Source organism: Mugil cephalus, chromosome 22 (assembly GCF_022458985.1).
Source record: "Mugil cephalus isolate CIBA_MC_2020 chromosome 22, CIBA_Mcephalus_1.1, whole genome shotgun sequence".
Classification (NCBI taxonomy): Eukaryota; Metazoa; Chordata; class Actinopteri; order Mugiliformes; family Mugilidae; genus Mugil; species Mugil cephalus.
Window position 1 is genome coordinate 11,366,398 of NC_061791.1, and position 27,099 is coordinate 11,393,496.

Genomic DNA, 27,099 nt, shown 5'->3' on the forward strand with positions numbered 1-27,099 from the left:
AGACTAATGGCAGGTCTCTCTCCTCCATCTGCCTTAAGGGACTGGAAAAAAAAAACATCCTGTTTTACAAAATCAAGTGACCTCACTTAGCACGCCACCTCAACAACATGAGGTAAACAAGGCACTTTTTAAGCGCGCTTTAAGAAATGATTACAGGGGCACTTCAACAAAGGGGCTGATTGTGCACTGTCGCTGACATATTTCACAAGGGGCATTTATTGCCGCCTGGCCTTTGAAGAGTGAGAGCTGCTGAGTGAGGGGGGAACTGGCCCACACCTGCATAGCTGAGGAGGGAACACCTGTGCACCCTGTGGCTCGAACAAGGAGGGTCGCTACAGCTAATCCAGGGGTGAAAGCTGATCAGAGGACAGGCCCGAAGAGCTCTGCAGGTCCCAGAACTAGCCTTTCTTTACAACAAAAAAAATATATATATAAATATATATATAGATAGATAGATAGATTTTTTGGGGGGGTAGGGCCACACTCATTGCAAGAGAACAGTGACAAGACACAGAGAGGAAGTCAGCTTTTAGGAGCTTTTAGCGTTAAGATAAATGAGCTCGAATGGTAGGTCAGTCACCATGAAAAGTCATCCCCGTTTTGTTTCTGGACACCGAAAAAGAATGGAATATAAAAACGGAGCGTGCAACCCACGGTAAGGCGTTGACTGCTGATAACCATAGATATTGATAATGCAAATGTCAGCCATGCAAATCAAGCACACACGATAATTACAACAAACCCATAAATCTAACTGCTGCTGGATTTTTTTTTTCATTTTTTCTCCACAGTGTGATCTTTAAAACTGTGACAATAACATTAAAACGCTTTTTAAAACTATATGCAAACATTGTGTGTTACAGGTGACAACACTATGGATGCATTAGTAAAGGAATTTCTTTAAAAACTATACACATAGGACATGCATGTTTTCAAACTAAGACATATTATTTGCAGTGCATACTTAGAAATTGAAGATTAAAAGGTTCTTTTTTTTTTAACTAATTATTGCAAATTAGCCCCCACCAGTAAAGCACATAAAACAGTAAAAAGATAGTGAAACAGCTTACTGAAGATACCATTTCAAATGACGGGTTTAAGAAAATAAAAGTCTTGCAAGAATTACGCTGATTTCTTGACAATGTTTTTGAGTTTGGAGTTTATCACGAGGGAGCTGATAAAAAAAATGGATTGGAAATAGTTTTTTTTTTTTTTTTTTTTTTACCATATGAAGAAATTAAGCAACGCGTTTAAAAAGTCATGTTTCGGCGAGGCAGGAAAAAAAACTGACAGTGGAGTTTGAATGTCCTAACATTAAAGAGCTGAGGTACGGGGAAGTCTGTCAACGGCTGCTCGGTACATTTTAAAAGAAATGCACGCGCGGCGTGGAAATAACGAGCTAACGTTAAGTAGCAAAGGTAACACCGGACACAAACTTGTGCCCGGCGGTCCACTTCCTAATAGCGGACCGAGAGGTTAAAAAAAAAAAAGTCAAAGGGTGCGGGAGAGAAATAAGCTCCTGGGCAGGAAAAACTTACCAGGAAAAAAATGGCAGGTATATATTTCCCCTCTCACGGTAAAGTCAAAGGGACACACCAGGTGAGAAGTCGCCGTCCTCTATACTTGCAGAGATCTTCGCACGTGACTGTCCAAGTTCACCATAACGCAGGGAAAATGAACAACAAGCTGCAGAGTAAATAAAAAAAGGCTCAAATATTCCTCCGCTGGGCACCGCTGTCGGAGACACACACACACTCTCTCCTGCTGTCTCCCGTCAACGCCGCTGTTATTACTAATGCAACAGAGGGAAAAGCAGTACACTGAGTCCTGTTTGAATGACGCGCAATGCGAGGAAGAAGCGGCTTGTTTTTTTTCCTCGATTCAAACACACATCAAGCTGTATCCCGGCAAGCAAGTATATTTGGGACTAGAACACCCCCCCAGGGGAGGCACTTGCTTGTGCGCGGAGGTGTGTGTTGTTATTTTTGGGCGTGCTGCGACCCCGTGTGACGTCGAGGCCACCTGCTATGTAAACAAAAAAGTATTAAAGAAAAAAAAAAAAAGTTTGTTTCCTCTTTTTCAAACGTTTCGTGGTCCACGTTTAATTCCCCCCACAGCGGCCAGTGTTGGGGAAGCTTCCACGATAGTCACGCATTGTTCTCGGCGGGGATTGAACCGGTAACCCTTCCAGTAACGGGACGGTCCCTCCGCGCAAACCTCAAGCAGCGTCCGCTTCGCTGCATCCGAGAAAAAACTTGGGTTTCACGTGCTGGAACTCGCCACGAAGACGCTTTAATGCGAGGATGAAAAAAAAAAATCAATATGTAATGTTCTTGTAATATTTCAACATCCACTTTTTTTCCCAGCTTCCTCTGTAGCGACCACACACTGACCCACATCTATTCTTTTTAATACTTTCATGAATTTGCGTAATTTCCAGTTACATTCGAGATGATTCGCATTGAAATACTTTCCCAACCCTGCATGAACACAATGTTTAGCGTGTAAGGGCGAAAATTAAAGCACACACATTACTTCACTTGGAATAAATATAGTTTAATTGTGCGTGTCAAAAAGTAAAATCAGTTCAAATCTGAATGTGAATTGTGTGTTTTTAAATGTATTTTAAATCAAATCGTGGTTTAGAGAGAGTAGCTAACGTCCTTACTCATAATCGCCAAAGTGTCTGAACATAGAACATGATTGGTAACCAACAAATATGGTACCATTATTAGTAATGTTATTAAAATTCATATTTTCACAAAGGACGCGTTATAAATGTCGTCAAATAAAATCTTTATTGAATAAATATTTTATGATAAAAATGAGACAGGACAAGAGACAAGTTTGGACCGGAGGAATTTTTATCAGCCTTTCTGTCGTGGCTAATTTCGCCTATTTATTCATCTAATCCGACCACAGTCACACACCGAGCAGTGCTAGTAAAAAATGATTTGCTTTCCTCTGTCTCGTCTTTCTTTTCTTTTTCTGCCTCTTCTTTCTCCAAACCACTGCGACGTCCACGGTCCAAAAATAAACGACCACGTTATTATAAAGTGAAAAATAAAAGTCTACTTTAAACGTCTTTTTTCCATAAAAAAAGACGATACGTGTATTTTTTCCCCCATCATTTCTACTGTCAACATATTATATTTCTTTTGCTTATATTGGGAATATTTTATTGTGAGATTTGTTTTATGCGTGTATCACTCGGCATTGTAATCTAAAATTAAAATACATTTATAAAACTGCGATTTAAAAAAAAAAAAAAGTGTATGAATACAAAATACTTATCAGTTATTATGATTCATATTCAGAGCTATTACACCGGAAACACGATTCTAGCTTAGCGTACACTCACCATGCTGCAACAACACGCAGTACATCCTTAATGTCCCAAATCTGGCCTTTCTTTATTAAAACTAAAATATAAAAGTAAATTTCTTGTTGTTTTTTTTTTATGTAATAAAAGCATGGTTGAATGAAATGAAATGTGCGTGGCTTGCATTTTATATTTTCTAACATTTCATGATCTCGGTTAATTTTGTGCTTTTGTTTGTGTTACAAATCCTTAAATGTACAGATTCCATCAAATATAAGTGAGAGGATGCAGCATTTGGGAAATGGTGAGGACATGGAAACACGGAATTGTGGTGGTGTTATGCTGCCACCTACTGGCAAAACTTTATAACATTATCTCCATTGGAAGAAATGAAATGACAATAGACTCTAAATTACAAAAGTTTCTTACTCCCCTTTCTCTGTATATTGAGTCATTTCCTAAAACATTATGTGTATATTTGAAATTGATTACTGAAACTTACCTGAAAAGAAAATTTCATTTGGATAAGAAGATAGGTTAAGATCACAAGAATTCTACTTTGATCACATAGTGCCATCTACTGATATGTCTTAGACATACAAGATGTCCTGTGTTTATCACAGCTGCATGCATTTGGTGTGCTCTAAATGACTGTAATTGTAACTGCCTTACGTGTGTGCCCCTTCAAAAGTTGCAACTGAATGACCAAAACTGCAATTAAAAGTCAAAAAGAGAAGCTGTTTGGCTCCAGCGTGTACATGAACAAAGGGTCCTTTCAGGACAAAAAAAAAAAAAAAAAAAAGAAATACCCCACTCACTTACCTGTGAAGGATTGTATAACAAGCACTAAAGTCTATTTACAAGATATACTGGATTTGGGAGTATAGTTACACTGCATATCGAGGATTAGTTGAATTAAACTTCCTATCTGAGATTGGTTTTGTGCCAGTGTGCGCAGACACACACACACACACACACACACATGCACACACGCACAGACACTATAATAACGTTCAGTTTTCTGTTCCAAGATGCAGTGAACCTAAAAAATGAAGGCTGCCTCTAATGGCAATGATACGAGAGGGATCTGTAGATACTCGAACCACGGAGGCCTTCCAAGCGCGGCATTAGAACGACTAATAAATTTGATACATTATTGATGTCAGCGTGGAAATTCTCTCATTTCCTTCTCCTCGCGTGGAGGTCAGCGGTTCAGCGTCGGCTCCCCGGCGGAGGGCGGGATGACGCTGTCTCGCCGGCTGACACCTCTGTGGGGCAGACAGTAGCCAGCGGGGGGTCCTTCAACTGCAGGTCAACATGCTTCAGCATCTTATTGTGTCAAGAAAATGACAATGAAACTTTGTGTTTTCCTGAAAAAAAAAAGAGTTAAAAGGATCCCCTCTTTGTTTTAAATAATAACTAAATACGCAGTTTTTGTTGGAATAGTTTTCTTTAACTACAGGGTTAAGAATCTCCATCTACACCCACCAGATTGATCAACATTAAATAAATGTATAATCGCGTTCACAAGGTAACAGAGAAAGCAGAGGAAGTTAATATCATTCTATTGTCTTTATGACCACACAGGTTAGGACGGTTTATACACTCGTTTCTCTTTAAAGCACTTTACGCAGGCCATATTTTTCATTTATTTGTTCTGTAACCAGCCAACATAATACGAGGGGGATAACTGGGAGGATAACTGGCCAGCCCTGGTCTAGTTATATGTGTCCTATTAATAGGCCAGACTCGGGCTCACATATTCAGCTGTAACCGAACTCCATCTGCCAAGTCACGTCCTCTCCCTGCTCTCCCTTCAACAGTGTCACTGCAGCCAGGCTGAGGGCACTCTGGTCTGTGCCACCCTCCGAGCCAGACAGACGGCAGGACAGCCAGACAGCTGCCCATCGGACCATCTCGCATTATGGAGGCTCTGCACGTCCGGCCGCTGGTGGTGGATGGGGCGGCGGTTGACGAGGAGGAGCTGGGAAAAGGTGTTGAGCGGGATGAGGGGGGGGCGGAGGCCTTGTCTCCTTCCGGCTCCACCACAGACGAGGAAGCGAACGAGGACTCGGAACCGGAGCCCCCGCCGGTGGTCCGGAGGAAGGTGTCGTTTGCGGACGCGTTTGGCCTCAACCTGGTGTCGGTTAAGGAGTTTGACAACGTTGAGGTGACGGAGCCAGAGCACATCCGGGTCGACGAGAGGGAAGTGACCCACTCGTTGGAGGAGTACTACATGTCTTGTCTGTTTACAGTCCCCTCATCCCCAGAGGAGCTGGACCACAGGGTGAAGACGCAGATGCTAGAGCTGGAGAGCATTGAGCTCCTCCCAGGAACCACCACCCTCCGTGGCATCGTCAGGGTGGCCAACCTCTGCTACAGCAAACACGTCTACGCCCGGGTCACGCTGGATCGCTGGAACAGTTTCTTTGACCTGCAGGCAGAGTACGTCCCTGGGTCCAGCGACTGGAAAACGGACAGGTTTACCTTCAAGTACACCCTGGTGCCTCCCTTTGAGAGAGACGGGACCAGGGTGGAGTTCTGCCTCTGTTATGAAACTTCATCGGGCACATTCTGGGCTAATAACCAGAGCATGAACTATGTGCTGTTTTGTCACCAAAAAGGGCTCATGAAGGAGTATGGGCCTCAGACGCCAGACGAGAACACCGGCTACAAGAGCAAGAGGAGCTGTCTCAAAGCCAACAGGTGAGAGAGTCTGATGCTGGGTCTTTTTTTAAACGTGCCCCCGCTGACGGAAGTCCCGTCGCCCTCGTGCGTCCACAGTAGATGTCATTACATAACAGTGGAATCTCTAAGTAAAGCGAGGCTCCTTTTCCGTCGCGAAACTGGCGAAAATTAGCCAAGAAAAGGCCCCATATTTCAGCGTACGAGGTCTATTTACACTGTGCTGTTCTTCTCATTAGGTGAAGTCAAAAGCAATATATCCTGCTAGCTGGGACACTGTTTACAGTAAGCTGTTATATAACCCTTCAGCAATGGTCCATTTGCCCATTTATGGTTAAGTGTCAGTGCGGGTTTCCATGACATCTCGTTGTGGCTTACTTTATCTCCTTTGACACCAACCTACAAAGCCCCCCCGTCCCTTTGCTACGCTTTCACAATGATAACTCATTATTATGTATGTATGCATGTTCTACTCTGAGCTGCCACAGCATAAAAAAACTGGGAACGTGATAACACAGCAGACAAACATATTTCAAAGAGTCCCAGCGCTGGTACATGCAGGATGTCTCTTTTTTTTTTAATAAAAAAGAAAAAAGTTTTGGGACATTGTGGAATACAGTGGGAAAAGAGCGCCATAAATCAGAAATACTGGAGGAGTAATTTAATAATTGGGCTCCGTCTCTAAAACTTTTATGTGATTTGTCTTATTTTGAACCATAGGAACGGAAGTGCAGAGGAAAGGACCAGGGAGACTGTTAGCACGGCAACAGTTGCTTCAGGTGTGTACGCTTAACACTTGCACGTCTGTGCCCATGTACACAGCGTTTTTTGAAGCGTTTGTGCGAGCAAACTTTGACCTTTCGTGTCGAACCTGTTTTTGTTTTTGCAGAAGCAACACATAAAGCAGAAAGGGCTGAGAGAAAGACAATGGACAAGCCAGATGTGCAGTCGTTAATAAACTACGAAGTACGCAAACCACGGGTGAGGCTCAATACGCTTCGTCTTTGCAGTGTGGGAAAATACGAAACGGCGACAAAACCAAGAGCAGATTTAGTTCCCGTAATGTGGCTCAGTTCCGGGGCCATGGCCACATTTCTTATTTGTATGGTATGAATGGCAACTGATTCAGAGATGCGTGTCATACTGCACGGTGCTGAGTGAGTCCCAGAAGGGCATGGAAAGTTAACTTGACACGCAGAAGGCGCGGCTGAAATCCCTCACGTGCGAGTCATTAATAATAAATGCAACCTGCTTGTAAACATGCGGGAAAATAGCACACCGGTTTATGTACTGGGTTTGCTGCGGTGTTGCAGCATGTTGCCTCATTAAAGCGATGTCACACATCAAGAAATACTCCAAAAATGAACCGTCATTTATTATTCATTTATTTATTTTGTAGAAGGGTTTCATAGAGTTGATGACTTCGACGTTTTCTGTGCTTGTTGCCTCTGGTTGTAACTGAAGAAGTAAAGCAAACCCTTGACTTGGCCTTTGACCTTTTTGGCAGGTGGAAAGCATAAAGAGCAGACACAGAGCGACACGTTTGGCACGTGTGCAGGACTACTTCTCACAGAGGAGGCAGCAAGCACCGAAGGCATTTGCACATGACTCAGCCGACGGCCAGAAAGTTTCACAGCCCATGCCGGCTGCGTGGGGCCCCGACTCCGCCAGTGTCCTCTTTAAAGGCCAAAAGACACAACCGGACGAGGCTCCAAAGGTCCTCACATACCATGAGATTCCTTTGCTCACGCTGGACTGGAACAATGATAGGCCGCAGCAGTGTGGGGCCGCTGATGCGGATGATATCTGGACTGGAAGAGATAAAATTACCTTGTCACATGCGTTGCAGGAAAACGCGCCTTCTGTTAATAACATGTGGGATGCCTTCCTCAACGGCGCAGGTGATACCAACATTAAAGAGAGCTCCGTGTGGCAGGCTTTTCAAAACGGGCCGAGCCACGGGGACCATTCTGGCGTCCCGGAGTCAGAATGGCTGCAGTCGGCAGCGTCAGTGTCTCCCTCAAACGATAAGGAGCTCCAAACTCAATATGCAAGCAGTCAAGAGTTTGGAGGATTTCGGGTGGGCGCAGGTGCACCCGCCGCCGTACAAGCACACACCTTAGCTGCACGTCAGGCGCTGTCAGGCACTTGCGAAACTCAGTTGCCTAATGCAGCCTTGAACACTGAAGACCACGAGCGGGCAGAGGTATGTGTCAGCAGCCCAAGAGATGACAACATAGAGACACGAGATGCACCCCAAAGGTCACAGACAAACTCTGTAACAGACACTCCACAGGAATTTAGCCTCAAGGGGGCACCGCCTGTGTCCGAGGACTCTGCTGACAGTTCAACTGAGTGTCACAGGCATGCGGTCCGGGAGCAAGAAAGAGAGGGAATAATAGAAGTAGCAGAAGGAATAGTAGGCGATGAGCCCTTCACATGGCGCACAGCTGACTTGGTAACAAGCTCAGGGGAGTCGGAGACAACAGACATGACAGCAATGCCAGAGTCTCAGAATGCCAGCGCCGGTGATAGGATCTCACAGGGAGCAAGGCTGGCTGAGGGTCTTTCTTCCAGCGGGGAAGGGGAGGTTACAGGTACGGCGCACAATGCGATAGATGACATGCTGGCATTTAGGGAGACAATCAGACAGGGGACAAAGGATGAGGCGAGGAACGCCTTTTCCACATCCAGGGCGGAGGGAGGGATTACGACGCACTATGCGGAAAATAAAGTATCTACAGAGGAGGAGGTATTTAGGCCACAGGAAACCGAGGAGTGTGAAATCTCCCCAAGGTATGCAGATGAGATTCAGCGTGAGAAAGCAGGACTGAGACAAAACAGCGAAAACCCATTACAGGATGGCGATGAAAGCGAAACGAGACCTGCACAGTCACACGCAGATGGAGCCGATCCAAAGCAGACACGCGAGGAACATTTTGAACGGAACAAAATTATGGCAACTGAACTGAACAAGGACGCCTCCTCAAATAAGGACACGGAAGTATTAGACGGGCATTCTTGGCAACACGATGACAAACAACTCAACTCATCGCTGCCGGCGGGAAGCACATCAGCGGTTTTGGAAGTACACGACGAACAGGCGAGGCCGGTCCAAGCAGGTGACGAGCAATGTGATGAGAAGAGGGAGCACTCGGCACCGAGACAAGCAGAGGAAAGCATGGCGATGACATCAGAAATAGGTGAAGAGGAGGTCTTGAATGAGACAAAGGAGGAAATAAGCTGGAGCACTGATGGAATCAGTGAGGAGCAACATAAAGTGAAACCATCAACAGATACAAGACCTACAGTGGAATCAAAGGAAGTAAAAATGGTTTTCCAAAGTGACTATGACACTTTGAGGTTCTGTCCAACAGATAAATACAACCCAAACTCCTTAGAGATAGTTGAACCGAGGTGGATTCACTCACAGACGGACATGAAGGGTCAAAAAGAGGCTATAGGAAGTGAAACAATCCCGGAAGAAGTTAGGGCAAAGGAGAGCGTCGCAAAGGAAGACACTTCAACAGAGCGCCAACCTGAGACATCAGAGAGAATAGGAGAAGATATGTGTCAGGAAGACGAAGATGAGAGGGTGAGTATTGGAGAGCTGGAAATAGAAGCAATGAGGGAGCTGATGGGTAATGTTGAGAGCCCTTGGGGGGAGAGGGAGAATACAGCAGCCGAATTGAAAGAACAGGAGTTGTCAGCAGAAGCTGAGAGCTCCCCACGTGTTGAATATAAAAAACTGTCAGACAGAACAAAAGACCCTATTACACCAGAAACGACGGAATCACTCGACGTGATAGAGTCGGGGTTGGAGAAGGCGCTCATAGAGAGATTTGGAGAAAATTTGGTCTGCAGGGTTTGGAAAGAGGTCTTCAGTCAAGAAGAACAAGCGTCTAATATACGCACAAATATTGTTGATGGAATGGGTTACGGCTCGACTGACACTACACAAGACTGCCATCTCCTTTTTGACGACCACTCGAATGACACTTTTGATTCGGGAGTATTTTCTTTGACAGAATTACCAACAGACCCAGATATAAGTCTAGAGCAAACCCTAGCGACAAAAGGCAATGAACACTCCCCAAAAGAAAGAAGTCAGTCTCTTACCATGTTAGAACAAACTCAGGTTCTCTCTGAATTACAGACAGATTTAAATTCAAGTGCTCATCTCAGTCAAGATCTCGCCACTCAGTGCAGGCAGTCACCGACTGAGTCAGCCCAAACTCTCAGCTCTCCAAAGGATCAGGAAGACTACTCTCTAATAAAAGAAAGATCAGTCACTCATCAAGAGACAGGTAGACAAATAGAAGACTGTGCAGCCCCTCACAAAGAGAGTTTTAATCAGTCAGCCCATCCATCTCACAAACACTTGTGTCCCTCCTCTGAGAAATTAAAAGAGTCCGACAGTCTCGTGTGGTGGAGTATATTACACATCCTCAGTCACATTATCAGACTGGTAACCTGCGCCCTCTTAGTTGGCGGATTATTCGTCATCGTTTTCCTGTACGATTTCCCAACAATCTTCTCCCTCTACATATTTTCATTGTGTTGGTGGTTTTACAAGTGGAACAGACACCGGGCGACGACTAAAAAAGGGATGGTGAGTTAGGGTGAGTTTTAAGCAAGGGTGCTGAAAGGTGCTGCGTGTAGCATTTTTAAAATCAACACACTATACGTGTGAAAAGTGCCCTTTTTGGGGTCGGTGCGGGCGATGTCAGGAAAAAACACAAAATTTCAAGAAAAAAAAAGAAAAAAGTTCAATCTATGAGGCTATAGTCAAGATGACAGGAAGGACGAAATAACACGAAATGATAAAATGCTACACACAGGGCTATTAGTGAGTGTGTGTGTGTGTGTGTGTGTGTCTGTGTGTGTGTTTATATTTGTTTTTTTTTTTCTTTAATTCCTTGTGAATTAGTGCAGTGCATCCCAAGCTTTTGTCCTCTGTGACCCATGAGACAAAGACAATTTGAGAGCTGTGAGAGCAGTGGTGAATGAAGAGAGGAAGCGGCATTATCAAGAACAACACAGTGAATCAGGGAAACACAGTGTTTTTGTTTTTTTTAGTTGCTTCATAGCGGCTACGAGTTAAAGCACAAGTTAACACGCCCACATGATCTCACACCAGTAGGTGGTCATAACCTTTAATTGAGAGGGTTTTTTACGCATTTATACAGTGCTTTTTCAAAAACTATTACTAATTTTATCTATATATGCATCCTCTGGTAGAATCATACAGTAATTCACAAGAAAAAAAAAGCAAGTGCTCCTTAAATCCCATGCTGGGAACAACTGAGACATGGAAACTGATGATGGTTTCCCTTTTGAGAAATAATCTCCAATTTCACATGTGCAATTTAGCAAAATTTTAATAAAATCATTTTTTATTTCTGTTTTGAAAATCATATGAATATTGACATTCTGCTGAATGTTTTTAGTATAAAGCTTATACGTGTATGATGTGTGTATGTTTGCTGTGTTTTATGGGCCCAATACCACTTTACAGTGGATCAAAGTGACTTTCCTTGACTTTCTTCAATAAAAGAAATTCATGCGACTACAGAAAGATGCTTCTTTTTTGCATGTACGCAATCTAGACTCTTATTTAAAATAAAACGTATATATACACTGAGTACAGTTAGTGAAGACAAGGCGTGCAGTGATATTTTAGGTTAAATGAAGCAGAGAAAGGAGCATGCCACTCCAATTCATCATTCACAGGCAGATTATAGTTTAACAGGTACACTCTGTCACTACAACTAACGACATTTCTCAGACAGTGCCCCTCAGGTGACATCCCTCTGACTCCACAAGAAGAATCAGGAATTCTTGAATTTCCAGATTACATGTTGATTAAGACAACATTTATAATAACAATATACCCATATGTCATCTTGTACTTGGTAGTAGAACCAAACTGACTGATTATAATCAGTTTGTACCTTGAGTATATCAACAGCGACCAGTCAGAAGTAATAAGTCATAGATAAGACTGTGTGTGTCTCTGCACACACTTGTTCATTCCATCTCCATTGTCTGGCTGACGTCAGGAGAAAAGACATGTGACAGACGTAGCCAAATCCAATGCTAAAGGAGGATAAAAATACAAGATATTAGAAAATACAATGTACATGACAAAAATACAGACATTGCCTTAACTTTAATATCGGCCGTGTTCCTTGAGTACCGGCAAAGCTGCTGGTAATAAAGTGGCACCTTGAGTGACACTGCAGTTCAGCAGAAGTCACTTGATCCTGTCTGGGGTATGCTGACCTTTTGTAAACTGGCTCCAGTCCCATGCTGGCACCTTCAGCAAACTGGCCAAAAGCCAATGTTGGCACAGCACAGGGCTACTCTTCATAGGCCACAGCTCTGAGGAGGCACAGTGCAAACCTGGCATAGCTACTGCAGTGTTTGCGGACAAAAAGTAGCAGTGACGGGAAGAAACTGAGAAACAAGGACAGAATTTTGATTAACCGAGGTTACGCGGAGGTGTCAGGCTGCTTGTTATATTCCTGACTAACTTGCACGCCAACGTGTTGGGATTTTAAATGCTATGCTGCACTTGGTGGGGGGATAGGGCTACACTTTTAGAAATCCAGATGGCAGTGAGTGCTACAGCATCTAGATACAGTAGCTGGACACAGTGGAATGTGACCACGAAAAGTTCCTCGACCATTTGCAGTTATATCTGACCAGCAATATTAAAAACGTTAATATGAAAAAGACATGAAAGGACGGGCGAGTGGATTAGTTGAAAGTTGTCAACATGATGATATCTTAAGGTGGCAACAGACAACACATCAACTTTCCCTTTCTAGAGTTTCCAAGCGGTATTTGAGCTACAGTTGCAAAGACCAGATTCAATTTCCCTGCAAAGCAGCTATCAACAACACAGGGCGTAGCACCATAAACAGTACAGAGAAGAGTGAGGCACAGTTGAAGTATTCATTAATAATTCATTCATCATCTGTAACTGCTTATCCTCTAGTGGGTCGCAACACTTGTGTTTAGGCGCCGCAACTGGGCCGGGGCCTGTCCCAGTTGTCATTGGGCAGCAGGCATGTCTATCACAATATAGAAAGACAAACCTTCATACTCACTTCAACACCCACAGCTAACTTAGAGTCACCAGTTAACCCAACAAGCATGTGTTTGAACTGTAGGAGGAAGCAAGAGTACGGGGGACATAGGGCGAACATGCAGACTCTGCACAGAAAGGCAAACCTAGAAACCTTAAGTACTGCTTTACGCGAACAAGTAAAAGAAGAAATTGCATCACATTATTTGACACTTTTAAAAAAATGAAATAAACGCCGCAATGGAGATGGTCATTTATGAGCCTTGTTAAGATGAGTCTGAACACTAGCTACCCTGGCAGCCATATGTTTGGCTCTTTCGTAAGGCTTTGTCCTGGTTTCCTAGCTCTTGTCAAGACAGTTTTCTGACAACACCAGTAGCATTAGCAACGTGGCTGCGACTATTATTAGCCTGGCTCCTGTTCAGTGGAAGAAGCAACCTTACGAATGAATCCCAGTGTCGACTTGAAACCAAAATCTCGGCGCTATGATGAAGCCTTGGAGGCTAACTGATCTAGCAGTAACATGGCACCTAAGTGGTGGTCTGTTTTGAATCCTTGGAAGTCTGGATCTTTCTAGATTTAAGAAAACACCCAACCAGTGTTTACTTCTGTTATTCTTAAACCATTATTCGGCTACATCTTTGTCCCTTTCCCAGCAACTGTACTCTATAGTTTGCATAGTTTTTGTTCCACCAAGCACTTGGGGATAAAAGTTACTCATGTCTATTATAAACTGTCGATTTTTTCTTTAATCATCTTGTATCTTTTGGACATATTTAAGTAAAGTTCATCAGCAAACTTTTCTGAAAACCAATACAGCCTGGGATATGTTTTACGCTCGTTGACATCAGGTTGCAGAGGGTCTCTATAGCAGAGTATTACTGACTCTCTGGATCACACCCTTAACCTTGTGATACAAGACTAAAATGAGAACCTATCATCATACTGTATGCTGACAAACACTTTACTCGTGTTACGGGGTGTACGCGGGATAGTACGTGCGCGTTTGCGCGGTGGTATTTGTTCCTGCGTATGTGTGCATGCGGGGATAAGGATCCAAACTATAATAAGGTATGCCCTATCATGTGGGGATATTCTCAGTGCATTCCTGTATTAGCATTAGACACAAGGTTCCTGTAATCCAATACCAGTCATCAAAGGTTTAAGAGCTTAAAGTGTGAACAGTTTCCTCCTCCTGTTTTCTTGTTATCATTGGTGGAATTTAATTATATAACAAAGAGGAACTGAGGACTCAAAAATTCTTTTCATCCATGCTCCATTATGAAGAGAATACCACGATTACTTCTGACTCCGTATGACACGCAGTGGCTTTAAAAGGTCAACAACATTTTTGAGTTGAAAAAAAAAAAAACGTTAAGGTGCAATGCCACATTTCTTCCACCAGATGTCAACAGCGCTCCATTTTTCAAAGAAACCCCGTCGCGAGCCCGGTTGATACCAGAAAAATATGTAATAATAGTGTCATCACCTTAATCAACCATTTGACACTATATGTGCAACGTGAAACCTAAGATTAATTTAGCGTGATGAGTACAGCGGCCCAATTGAGAAGGCGACAACCGCAAAACAATCTATTTCCTCCCTGTGGCAAAATCACTGTGCAGTGAAGTGCACTGCTGGGGACAAGAGGGTGCATGAGGACAGGGTTTGTGAGTGGAAGAGAGCGCACAATGAGGCAGGGCCTTGCTGTGTGGCCCGAAGAGACCAGAGGCCCTCCGCTGACAGATTGGAGACCTGACAGACTGCACCGTCCACACTCTCCCCGGTCTGGGGAACAACTTTTTTTATTCATCCATCTCTCCATTCCCAGCCTCCCTGCAGGCTCCCCCACGTGCTCTGCTCCCTCAACCTTCACCCTTCCCAGCATCATCTGTCTGAGACCTCCCCCCAGTGCTCCCACCAAATGCACATGCCCCAGCTTCCCACTTTTGCCTCAGCATCTACTCCTTCTCCATCTACGCTCGACGTTCCCAGATGTCCGATGGCTCTTGCCCCGCAGAGACAGCCAGGTTTCCTGCTGCTGCCACTTGGCATTTGGAAGTTGTGTGTGCGTGGGACACCGTTACACACAATCCGATACTTATTGCAGCGCACTGCAGGCTAGAGGGTTCATCCGAGAGCAGAGCAAAGGCATGCAACAATAATACTCCTTAGTGTTTGTGATCGTTCTCACCTGTTCAGGATGCAGATCTGATTAATGGCATTCAATACATGTACATTTTTAGCATTTCACTACAAATTATATATTCATTAATTTCATGAATCTGTGAAATAATAATGCGTATGCTCTTGGACCATGTTATATAATGTTCTTTTCTTTTTTTTCAATTTGAACACAAAGTATACACACGTTGCGTAGTACACCCTAGACATTTATAGCACTCATTACAAAGCTCCTACTTCCTTCGCTTTCATTTGCACCATTACCGTGAGATGACAGAGTTGTTTGTCATCTTTAGAGCTTTTTTTTTTTGTCATCGCAGCGAGGAGGTGTGAGAAAAGAATGAGGAGGAAGATGAGCAGGAGAGGAGGAGGAGGTGCAGATATATCACTCACACCGACTGCCGTATTAACACGAGCCTTTGATTTAGTCACGGCTTTTGCACGAAATATGGAGCGGCGAGGAGGGATTGACAAGATGTGAGTGCATAGTTGGAAAGGTTTTGGTGGCATCAAAATGATAAACAGTCAGGATGGAAGAAAATGATGTACCGTAAGTGGATGTGAATGATGAAAGATGAAATTGTGTGTAGCGCCTTGCATAACAAGGTTAAGTGCATACCACTGAGGGGGGATTAAAAGGTGATGGTCAGTGGAGGCCCACAAATACTACTTGGTGTTTGGGTTCCCAGCTTTTTAGCCTAAATAATCACCCCATTTTATTTGGCTTCTTAAGATGGGCATTTTTTTTTTTGCAGTGCAGAGTGAATCATGATGAGCTGTTTTCTGTTCTGTCCTGCAACTCAGCCAACTAATACAAGGAGACATGCCATTCCTGAGAAAAAATTCCCTTTGGCGTCCCTTTCTGAACCTTGCAGAAATACTAAAGTGCCTTTGTTCTCTGCAAGCGAGCAAGCATCCCAGCCCCTAGCTGCTGTTTTGTAATAATTTTCCGGGCAAGAAACCCACTTTCCTTTTCTCAAAAGCAAACAATATGAAAAAAAAAAAAAAATGGAAAACATCCAACATCCCATACTTCACAGGATGCATATATTGTCCATGCACTGCAGAGAGTGGGCTTTGCTTCCAAACATATTTATTTTCTCCTGCATTTGTCTGTTACTCAATACTCTCATACTGAATTGTTGAGTCAGTCACTTTTAAAAGACCTAAATGCAAATGATCAGTCCCTAATAACATAATATATATGTACATATATATATATTTGTCAAAGTATGTCATATCACTGCAACGATGAAAGTGGCCGCTTGCCTTGTTTGCTTTTGGGTCACTGTAGAAATGGTGGCGGAAGAGCGGCGGCTCCTTAGAAGAGCTGTAAATACAGTAATACCCCTAAATCTTTCACTCTAGTCTTTGCATGTAAGTTATTAAGTGTTCATTATCATATTCTCATAGATTTCATTATTTTATTTTCTTATTTAGTCATAGGGTTGCTTTCGGTCGTCAATTTGCCCAGGTAGCTAGCTAGCTAGCGTAAAAGATAGCATAGAGGATACTTGTAGCCGTCAAACGAGCTCGTTAAAGGTGGTTATAAAGTAAGAAAGCTGTGTACACAAAATTCTCGGCATTCAACAGGTAACGCAAGTCATGAGTGAGAACACCACTGTTTCTGGCGTCCAGGACTAACAAGGCAAGGCTAACAGTGTGTAAAGCTAACGGATGAGTAATGTAATGTAGGAAATGAAAAGGTATAGGTTAGCAAAAGGATGAGGCTATTGGGGAAGTCAACATTTTCCCTGACACATTGTAAAAATATATATATTAAATTATTAACCTGTTATCTGTCCGCCATTTTGAAAAAGGTCAACAAACAACAATGGCTATTCACATGGACCTGTGAACACAACTTGGTAGCAAGACTCTATGAATTCAGCAGAACAAGTGATTTGAAAACACTTACGGTGATGCACAAATCTTCCCTTTAGTTGCTGGCCAACATGTATTACAAATTGCTACTGTCACAGATAAACACATAGCATGTGCTAACAGATAACACCTGCAGGTCAAATAGGGGCCAAGGATCCCCAAACTGATGGAGAATTAAAATAGGGACCCCCTACTTCCTAGTGCTGAATGAGTGAAGGGCTGAACTAAAATATGCTGGATTCATGTAAATGTGTATTTATGGGGGAAAATTTAAAAAATGTCTAATCAACCAAAGATTTTGCGACCCCCCTGCAGTACCTCCGCAGACCCCCCCATTGAAGACGTATGCTGTAGCCTAACATATCCTCTTCCTTCTTCCTTACATATGTACTATTATTTTCCCCATTATTATACAGTATATGTTTAAGTTTGTGACAGTCTTGAATGAAACATCTTGAAAATTCTGTATATTTTAAAGGACTTAAGTAGGACAGCAAAGCCTGCTTCTATTTTAAAATCTATTTTCTTTGTGTTTTCAGTGCAGCATGGTTTAGTATTTGAGTAGGATTTCTCGCTTTTTGTCTTTTTTTTTGTGTTTCATTGTTCTTTGTCCCTCATCATGACACTGTCTGTAGGTGCAGTTCTCACTGAGAGCACCCAAGTTACCTTGCCTTTTTGGAGACGCTCTGATCCAGCCTGGCAATAACACTTAGGCTTTCATCAAGGCCTTTAAACCAGCCCATTTCTCTCACATCCAACACAATGCTTAAAGTCTAATACAGCCCAGATTAGATACATTAGATTTAACTTTGCTCTCAAGTTGCTGTGTTCCTACAGCTGGCCAAGTGAATCATACCAAAGCAGCTCAACTGAAATGCATTTCCAATAAAAAAGGCTGGCTGTCATCTGTATTTTAATGAAGCAGTTTATTAACTTAGAATAATACCATACTCCAATAAACAACAAAAACTCAGTGACAGATACTTCTTTTTGAAATATTCTCTTCACTTAGTTGGATAATAAATATCCGTGAAGATCAAATTCTCCTTTTTAACTGACCAAACTTAATAAGCTAAAAAGGGTCCCTCGACCAATCCTGTTCTTAAGTGTTGCATGTCGTTGGTGCTGTCATTCGCACTGGCACCTCACAGCAAGATGATTCTGGGTTTACTCTTGTGGGATGGCTTTGGCCTGTTCTTTTCCATGTTTTCCTCGTATCTGCGTGGGTTTCCTTGGGGGTGCCAAGACATGCCTGTTAGATTAATTGGTGGTTCTAAAATAGGTGTGCATGAGAGTGGAAATAGCTGTTTATCTCTCTGTGCTAGCCCTGTGATGGACTACCAACCTGTCAAGAGTGTGCCCCCACCTCTCGATTCAGGCACTCGTGGTGCTCTACAGGATAAAGCTGACCTCGGTGATGGACGGATGGATGGACGGATGGATCTCAGGGTAGTAATCTCCTAATTACCTGTGCTTAGGCTTGCTGTTTCACTTTTTCAAGGATGAAAATAAGATTAGTTGGACTGTGGGCAAATGTCAATACCAACGTAGACTTGTGAATTTTTATTTTCGGAGCAACCAGTAACGTAAATTCACAGAAGCCTTAATTCGAGAAGTGCATTTATTCATACGCCTGTGAATGTAGTACTCAGATTAGTCAAGGACAAACTGTGTGTTAAAGGATCACGTTAAAGGAGAAAAGGGTTAAGAAAAGCTTTACTGATGACCAGGCAGGCCATGAGTGTGTGACAGTCAGAAGACAAGTAGTTGGTCTCTCTGAAAGCCCTCTGTAAATCTGTCTGCATGCCATTTAGAGCATTGGCCTGACCTAAATGTCAGAGATTTGACAGTACCCTATAACTCTCCTTTTCTCTCTCCCTCCACAGATCCCTTCTCATTCCTACTGTGATGCTGGTCTTATAAAAACGGTTTAATCACTCTGACACAGCTCATGGTTTCTGTTTATTCCGAAGGCCCTCGAGCTCCAGAAAGACTAGTAAAATGGGATTTGAATGGGAAAAGCTATTGGCGTTCGTTTGCATGTTGCCGAACCTCTTAAAAGTCTAAAGACACACATTGTCGTTGTGGAGCCCATTAAAACACAGCTAGCACATTTGTGTTCATATTCTGCCGTAGGAAAAGCTGGTAACATGACACAGTACATTTGTCATTTGTGGGGGGGGGGGGTTCATTGTATAATACCGTTGTTCTTTGCATGACAAGTCACAGAGCCATAAAAGCAACATTATCCACTGATTTTGTTCCCTGCTCTTTAGAGCAGAATAGGATTTTGAGGCTAAGAGTTTCGGACAGAAGGGACAGATTTCTCTCTGATTCATTCAGAGAGTCTGGAGCCAAGGTAAACTGTGTCATGTTTTGTGCCTGTGTGTCTTTGTGTATTTCTCCGTGGTTCATGTGTGAAGCTTCACAATCACATGTGTCCTTAAACCATGCCTTTACACGCGTGGGTGTATGGGGTATGGGCGAGCGAAATGCTGGAGAATATGTGTTTCAAAGATACATATGAATGTGTGCTCGTGTAATATTGCCATGTGTGGGCAGTTAGGCTTACACAAAGAGCGCACCATATTGAGAAACAACATATTGTTGGCAGCCAGGCTCTCACGAATGGGTTTCATCAGAGAGCCTTCTCCCTATCTCACTCTATCTGTGTCTCTTTTAGACGAAAAGGTCAACACAGAGCAGGATCTGTCTTTTTTCTTTTCATTCGGCTTTAATCTTTTTTCCTCGTTTCAACTTGTGTTTTTTTTCCCCCCCGTTGCTGGTGGTTATTTTTTCTACCCAATTTTACTCGAGCATTTCGCCCTTCAACCGTTTCCGCAAGCTATTCATATTCCCATAATGGTAGTGCCTTAACAAATCAAAAGGCATTTTATCCGACTCAGAGATGTAAGTAAACGCATAAAAGAACTGTAGGTGCCTGGAATGGTGAAAATGCAACACAAAATGCATTGCACTGTATACGGGAAATGTAAAAAGCTAAATGCAATAGGACAATTGCAGGTCCATTCATTTCAATGGTCAAATAGGTTCAAAGCTTAATCATACGGGCCAGGAGATAAGAAAACATGAAGCCAAACGCACACACGTGTCAACATACCTCAGAAAACTGCTGGTTTTCCTACTGTCACCACCATTGATTGAGGACCAGACACACCAGACAGATATCAAGGAAACACTGCTGACAATGGATGATTGTAACTTTGTCTAACTGTTTCTGTACCACCACAAACACTATTTCCAACAATCAGCTGGCATCTGCAAACGAGTGAAAAGAAATAATGCTATTATTAGAAGAAGCTACAATTAATGGGAAGCCTAGCAAGCAAAGAAGATCTACAAACTATCCTACAGAACGAGGACATTTGTCAATATGCGTCTTTGTGCGTCTTTGTTTCTCCTCTTCTGGAGATGGGAAATGTCACCAGTCAAGTACTGGTCCACTCCAAAGTATGCAAATACCTAGATGTCTTGTCTCTGTTCTTGTCTCGATTGTTTTGTCGTGGAAGCACCTAAAGGTAACTTGTGTTTTTGTGCTTACTTGCCACAGCCAGGTATCCCATATTCTTCCCAATAGAACTTGTCCAAACTACCAAGAAATTTCAAATTTCATCAACGTGTCGCCCGTGTCCTCTCCTGAATCAACCTGATAAGTTCTTCTACATTTTATTATGTCTAGATGATCAGGGTAAGTGGAGGTCGGTGTCTCACGGCCATAACACAAGCGTCCCTGAATCCCTGAAGAGTTAGCACGCACCATAGAGCCACAATAGCCACATTTATGGCAAATACACTTAGCTGAACACTCATCCTTTGAGTTTCCAATTTCTTACAATGAGAAGTATTTTGTTCACCCCAGTTTAATTTCCTAACACGCATTCTCTTTTAATACTCTGCTGTCACCGTCTTCCTGTCCCTCTCTTCCTCTCTATGGCCCTACCTCACCTCCCCTTGCCTTATTCTCTCCTCAGCTGCACTATGCCTCCTTCCAGCCTTCATTTTCTTCTGCCGATATGCCCAGCGGTAATCCTCTTGACTTCCATCCAAGACCACAAAACGTACTGTTAACACATACGTGCGTGGTGCAGTTAAAAACACAGAATGGATGAGTGTACCTAAGTCACAGATGGAACAGATTACCAAGGGCTGAGGAGAGGGATTAACTGGGTAGGACGCAGAGAATTGTAATGGGAGACTGTAGAGGAGGGCACAATTTATGAAAAGCAGAAGAATGAAAAAAAAAAACAGAAGGAAAGACAAAATGGAGAGGACAAAAATTCCATGTGGCACATGTGAGGTGTGACGGGTGAAAGGGAAGAGGGAGTCTAAAGATGTAAAGAAAGGAGGATAAGACGGATAGAGGGATGTGTACGTCGCCGCTGTGTATGAGGTGACCCTGAATCCAATCGATTTTTACAGCTCTGTTATCGTAAATCACCGGCGTAAAGCGTGTTGCTTTCTACACGTGTATATTTTTGTGTGACAGTACCTTTGGTGCACATGAGTGGGTGTGACTTAAATCACCTGGCCAATGTGACAGTGTTAAAGTCAGTGCAAGTTGCTGGCTAATGGCCTTGTGTTGTATGCGACGTATTGGCTACATGGAATCTGTCTTGTGGTGCTCCTACGTCCATAGATCTACACACAAACACTGACCTTTACTACGCACCTTACACGAAGAAGGGAACTGTTGTTTAATGGTGAAATATTCATGGCTCCAATATAGTTAGTGCTATATTAATTTAGCAAATGATGACAAGATGGTTAACTGCGTCACATTTAAATAAATGTATGTTAAAATGTTAGCTACCAACAAACCAGATAATATAATGGTTACTAAGCCTATGGCCCGTTGATTAAAATACTGCTTTCAAATGGGAACTTCTTGTTAAGCTATCAGAAATCAGTGGTGCTAACTGCTTGGCGTTCAAGTGCTAACATCAACCAAGAACACCACTGCTAGTGTAGCTAGTTTACACCCCACCAAGGCAAGCTAATGACCAAGTAATATAGGAACTACAAAGGCAAAAAAAAACTTATAAGGGCTTTGAGCCTTTCAGCTTCTTTATCTTTATAAACAGATACCTGGATATGAATAGGATTAGGGTTAGCATTAGGGTTAGGCAGACCTCTAAATTGTGATTGGATGACAGCCGATGGGTTCAGAAATTGCTAACGCAAACCCATTTCCTCCAGCTGCATCTCCAAATTAAAGGAATTTACAAGGCTTAATGCTTCATACAAGCAAAAATACATCAAGAAAACAAGACAAAGTCTGTGTTTTGCATTTAGCAGCAGATCAATTGTGACAAGTGAAAAAAGGGGGGAAAAAATGAAAGGGGCAGCCACAGTGATCTGTTAGATGAAAACCTGCTTCCGACCTCGATTCAATTTGCTAGTAACACCGGTAGCTACAGGTGTCACCAAATCAAAAAAATGGACCGCAACGTATGAGATTTAAAGCCACTTTAAAGGAACACGTCACCCAAAACGATGACTGTTTCGCTGTCGATTTGCGACAGTCACGTAGCTGCTTTACATTCCCGCTGACACATTTCCATCTTGCCCCCGCTTATCTTTGCTATGTGCGCCCGGCTCGCTGCCTCTCTGTCAAGAACAGTCATTTGAACATTGTTGCCCCCCCTCTGCCACTATGCATCACACACACAAGCCTTACAGAATGTCCTGTCTGAGCCCAGGTTCCCCTGGGTCTGATTAATGCTCTCACTGCAGGACTCCCAACGGGAGATCACTCACACGGCGCACACTCATGTTACAACTGCTCCGGTTGACACACACAAACACACACACACACACATACTGCCACATATTGAGTGTACGGGATGGGAGCTGCTAACAATGTATTTTGTACCAGAGGCGAAAGGAGAGGACATTTTCCATCCAGTAATTTGTTACCTCATCAGTGAGTGTCTGTGTGAGAGAGAGATAGCGCCTTAGTTTCACACCACATAAAAATAATATGGTGCCCTATAACAGGTAATAAAGTTACAGACTTTCCTCTAAATTATATTCTTCAAAAAGCAATTTTTCCGCCACTACCTTTTTGCCGGAGTTCGGTTCATGTGGAAGTTTGAGTTTTGAGAAAGATTTATTGTTCAACCCGGGACAGAGATACAAGTCCTACTCTTTTTAAATGCTCTAATGCTTTGCCAGAAGCCAAACTCCAGCAACTGTTCATTTTTAAAGCTCATCCTCATAATACAAAGTGGTGTATAATTATCTCACCCAGGAACAATCACAGTTCAAATGAAAATCTCCTGGTGGCTGTATAATAAATGCAATTCAATGCTAGTTTTTTTTTGTTGTTGTTTTTTTACAAAGCAATTAGGCTGGTTGTTTTGAAACCGTTCTCATGCCTCTTTCCTCAAAAGCAAATATTTGCTTCTTAGGCGTTTTAAAATGTCTCGGATGGTTGCGCCATCAGCAAAATTTTGTGCATGCCGCAAGCAAACTGAGATGCTAAGTATTCATTACACCTTATATTAAAGCACTGGGCACAATAAGCAACATACTGCTGAGGTATGTTGGGAAGCTGAGATAGACAGGACAATTACAAAAGTTTGAAATGGAAAGTCCGTGATGTTGTATCGCATGGAAAGCCTTTAAAATCCATCCGGCCGTACACAATGTCTGTTTGGAAGCAGCGGGCTCAAACAAATTTCCCAGTAATCTTTCGGGATATTTTGTGAGAAAAACTGGCCTGATCCAGTGGATATGATCTAAAGAGAGGGGCTATAATTGGAATTGGGTTATGAGAAATGTCACGTTCAAGATAAAAGGCACATGGATCAGAGTGATTAATTGCAGTTACGGTGAATATTTAAAGCTAATTAGAATACCGAATCCTGTCAGTGGCACATTCTGTCGACTGGGCGATCTCACAAAAACTAACTTGATAGTGAGAAGACAAAGGGATCTTTCTCTGGATGTGTACTTGATTCAAGATGACGGGCGAGCTTGGAGGCGACTGATCTCCTTCATTGAGATGACGAACAATAGCCAATGCAAAGGTCCCCAAACATCCGTGTGTTTGGTTCCTTCGATCCCTACTGGAGCATCCTAAAGAGGCAAACATTCAAGGGATTGTCGCTCTTTGGTTTCTCCCATTGGTCATCACCTCAAAGATGTGATTAGTTCATCTCTTAGGTAGCAAGTTTCGTCATGAACCTTACATCAGCTCGAGTGAACCTAAAAGACCTAAGGTTCTATTTCATTTATCGTACTACAAACACTTCTTTTTGTCAAACCTTTTCAGATCAGTAGATAGTGGTAATAGTATAGAATAATTACCTAGGGTGATCCTTTGATGAAAAAATACAAAGGTTCCTACTGCCACCCTTGGAGCAACCAAAAATACCCCAATGGGCTCCACCGTTGATGAAATAAGGGAAACAAAAATAATTGTGTGGTTATCTGCTTCTCTTTGCCGTGACAGCTCAGATTTCATACTGTGGACGACTTGATGATATCTCCCTTATTTATTTTGTCGCTCCATTAAATATTCACACTCATGATCTAGCATGTCTGCCGCTGCTGCTGCAACTAGAAAGGTCTCTGCCAATATCTATAAAGAGCAGGCAGGACGTGTTTTTTTTTTTTCTTCCTGCAGTAACCTTATAGTTACCATAGTAACACATAGTCTACGTGGAGCGGCTAACCTGTGTGGAAGCGTTATTGTGAATGCAGCGAGGTTTCATAAAGCAACGGGAGAATTATGATTCCACTGAGTCTCTCCTTGTTTGTTTCTTTTCATTGTGGATAATTACGTAACCTTTCCGACGTCTCCTTTCGCCAAGTTGAAATTCCGCTCTGGAAAGCGGGCCCGCAATCCTTCTCCTCGAGGTGCATGAGCTCATGTGAGATTTTGTCCGTGTTCCCCTCTTTTCAAAGTGCGCTACTTCTCTCCAACGCTCTTTCCCCCCTCTCTGCTAACAAGGAAATGGCGAGGGGAGACAGCCCCGTCGCGGTTCACCGGCTGAGAGGCCAGTGAAATGTACAGTAAGCCGGAGTGTGTAGCCGCAAAGCAAGTGAATGAGAAAAGGGAAAGAGTTGGAAGGGTCGGATATAGGTGTGTGTTTGTGTGCGGGATGGAGTGACGGAGAGAGAGTCCAGTTTCCCCTCATTTCTCTTTGCAGAAATTGATTCAAGTTTGAGTGGCAGGCCGGAGGAAACAGCACCTCAGCCTGCTGCTGTCAGCTTTATGTGAATAACTGCCTCTCCCCGTCTTTCTCTCTCCCTGACATCTCCTCCCATCCACGCTGCCACCGCATCCTCCATCTTTCTCGCGCACAACACGCAAACAACACAGCGGATCCCCCAGACACACTTAAAGCCGGCGGTAACCTTTCACGAACTTTTCCTCTCGCCTTCGCGGGCATTAGATCAGGGCGAGCGGGGCGCCTTAATAAGGAGACGTAAAGCGGAAGTGCACTGGAAGCCGCATCAGAATGCAGACGGCGTCGGGGAGATGAATGGAAATGTGCGGCGCCCGCCTGTCAGCGCTCCATCACAGGGAGAACGTATCATAATCGCTCGGCGTCGGCGGCCGCCCGTATACCTTGTCGGCGAGCGCAGCGAGAGGGGGCGAGGAGCGAAAGCCGCTTACAGTGGGACTGCTGTGTTGCCATGGCGACTGTCTTTGCATTGAGTCGTTAGGGAGAAAAAAGAAAAAAGAAAGAGATGCTCGGATTTCACACATTTCCCTGCCTTTCTTTCTTCAAGCCCTACTTTATGTCTTTCTTCCTTGGGGCTTTGTTGCTTCCTTTCTCGCTGTCTATGATGTGCACACACACACACACAACCAGACGCTTTAATTTTTTTCTTTTTTTTTTTGAGCAGTTAACTGAGGTCTCTTCCTTTTTCCTCCCTCTTTCACTACACCTTTGAGACTGAAGGAAATGTGAATTGAAACAAATCCGGTTCACATCTCTGTAGGATTGCATTAACATTTCTGGTATGAAAAATAGTAAATTGGCATTTTTTTTTATCATAACCACAGAGAGGATAAGTCAAAGCTCAAATCCTTAAATAAAAACCAAAAAAGGTTCCCTTTCATTTATCGCACTACAAGCACTTAATTTAGCCCACCCTTTCCTGATCAGTGTTAAGAGCAAAGGACCACTCCAATTATCTTTTTGATCAAACATGGCTTTAATGCAAAATAAGACGGAAAGCCAAAGATTAGCTGGTTGAATATCACAGCGGCAAAAACGGACAGAGAGGATCACCGGTGCGGGATGATTACTCTGCAGCAGATGGTCGATCACTCGGAACGACCGCGTTTTATGTGCGAGCGGCGCTATGCATTTCAGAGCGCCCGCACGATTAACACAACCACGACTGGAATGCTTGGCTAAAAGGAAGCCTTTGCCATGGTAACACATCAGTTTCAGAGTCTGCACCTATGCCCATTGCCATGACAACATCGGGCAACGTTTCGACAGGCATCACCTTAAGATTTCTGGCTAAGCGGTGATGCAACAGTGTGCCTGCGTTGTTTCGCACATGCCACGTTTGTGCATGTGGCATGTCGCCGCTCCGGGTTCAAACGCGTGCTTAAAGAGATACAGACAGCGTGAGCACGAGGGTTCACTTCAGTCCAAATCTGCTTGGCTTGGACTCCTGTGACACTGGAGGATGGAGCGGAGTGACTGCGCTGTATGTAAACACAGGGGAAATGAGATGCGACAACTCGTTTACCTCGATGACGGGGCCACAGACGCAGCCGCACATTTATATTTATACGACTTGTGTCCTCAAATCGGTCTCCTGAACCTCCCTCCCTCCCTCCCCCGCTCCCTCCCTCCCCTCGCTTGTTGTCTCTTCCATCCTGCCCTCATTTTTGAAACCGGGGGGATGGGGATTCCGTTTGAACAAGAAAGCCTCTGCA

The 27,099-nt window shown here is 43.4% G+C and overlaps 2 protein-coding genes across 4 annotated transcripts in view; one reads left to right on the forward strand and one right to left on the reverse strand.

The window, feature by feature from the left end:
- The window catches only part of foxp2 (forkhead box P2), a 98,337-nt gene extending 95,918 nt beyond the window's left edge, over positions 1-2,419 (reverse strand). For 2 of the 3 annotated variants that reach the window (XM_047575311.1, XM_047575308.1), the window contains exon 1: positions 1,539-2,419. The gene's annotated coding sequence lies outside the window, so the exon portion shown is untranslated. The remainder of the gene's footprint in view (positions 1-1,538) is intronic. The other variant, XM_047575312.1, reaches the window with a different exon arrangement.
- Positions 2,420-4,911: 2,492 nt separating this feature from the next.
- ppp1r3aa (protein phosphatase 1, regulatory subunit 3Aa) lies at positions 4,912-11,581 on the forward strand. Its single transcript, XM_047575856.1, has 4 exons — positions 4,912-6,028; positions 6,728-6,786; positions 6,897-6,988; positions 7,515-11,581. The coding sequence occupies exons 1-4, from the start codon at positions 5,247-5,249 to the stop codon at positions 10,626-10,628; spliced, it is 4,047 nt and encodes a 1,348-aa protein (XP_047431812.1). The 5' UTR covers positions 4,912-5,246; the 3' UTR covers positions 10,629-11,581.
- The last annotated feature ends 15,518 nt before the right edge of the window (positions 11,582-27,099 follow it).

What these genes read in the sequence shown, in the direction of transcription:
- ppp1r3aa (XM_047575856.1), top strand. Translation starts at nt 5,247, where the DNA reads ATGGAGGCTCTGCACGTCCGGCCGCTGGTGGTGGATGGGGCGGCGGTT. An exon ending in AGCTGTCTCAAAGCCAACAG is followed by an intron (nt 6,029 to 6,727) that starts GTGAGAGAGTCT and finishes TTTGAACCATAG; the next exon opens with GAACGGAAGTGCAGAGGAAA. An exon ending in CACGGCAACAGTTGCTTCAG is followed by an intron (nt 6,787 to 6,896) that starts GTGTGTACGCTT and finishes TTGTTTTTGCAG; the next exon opens with AAGCAACACATAAAGCAGAA.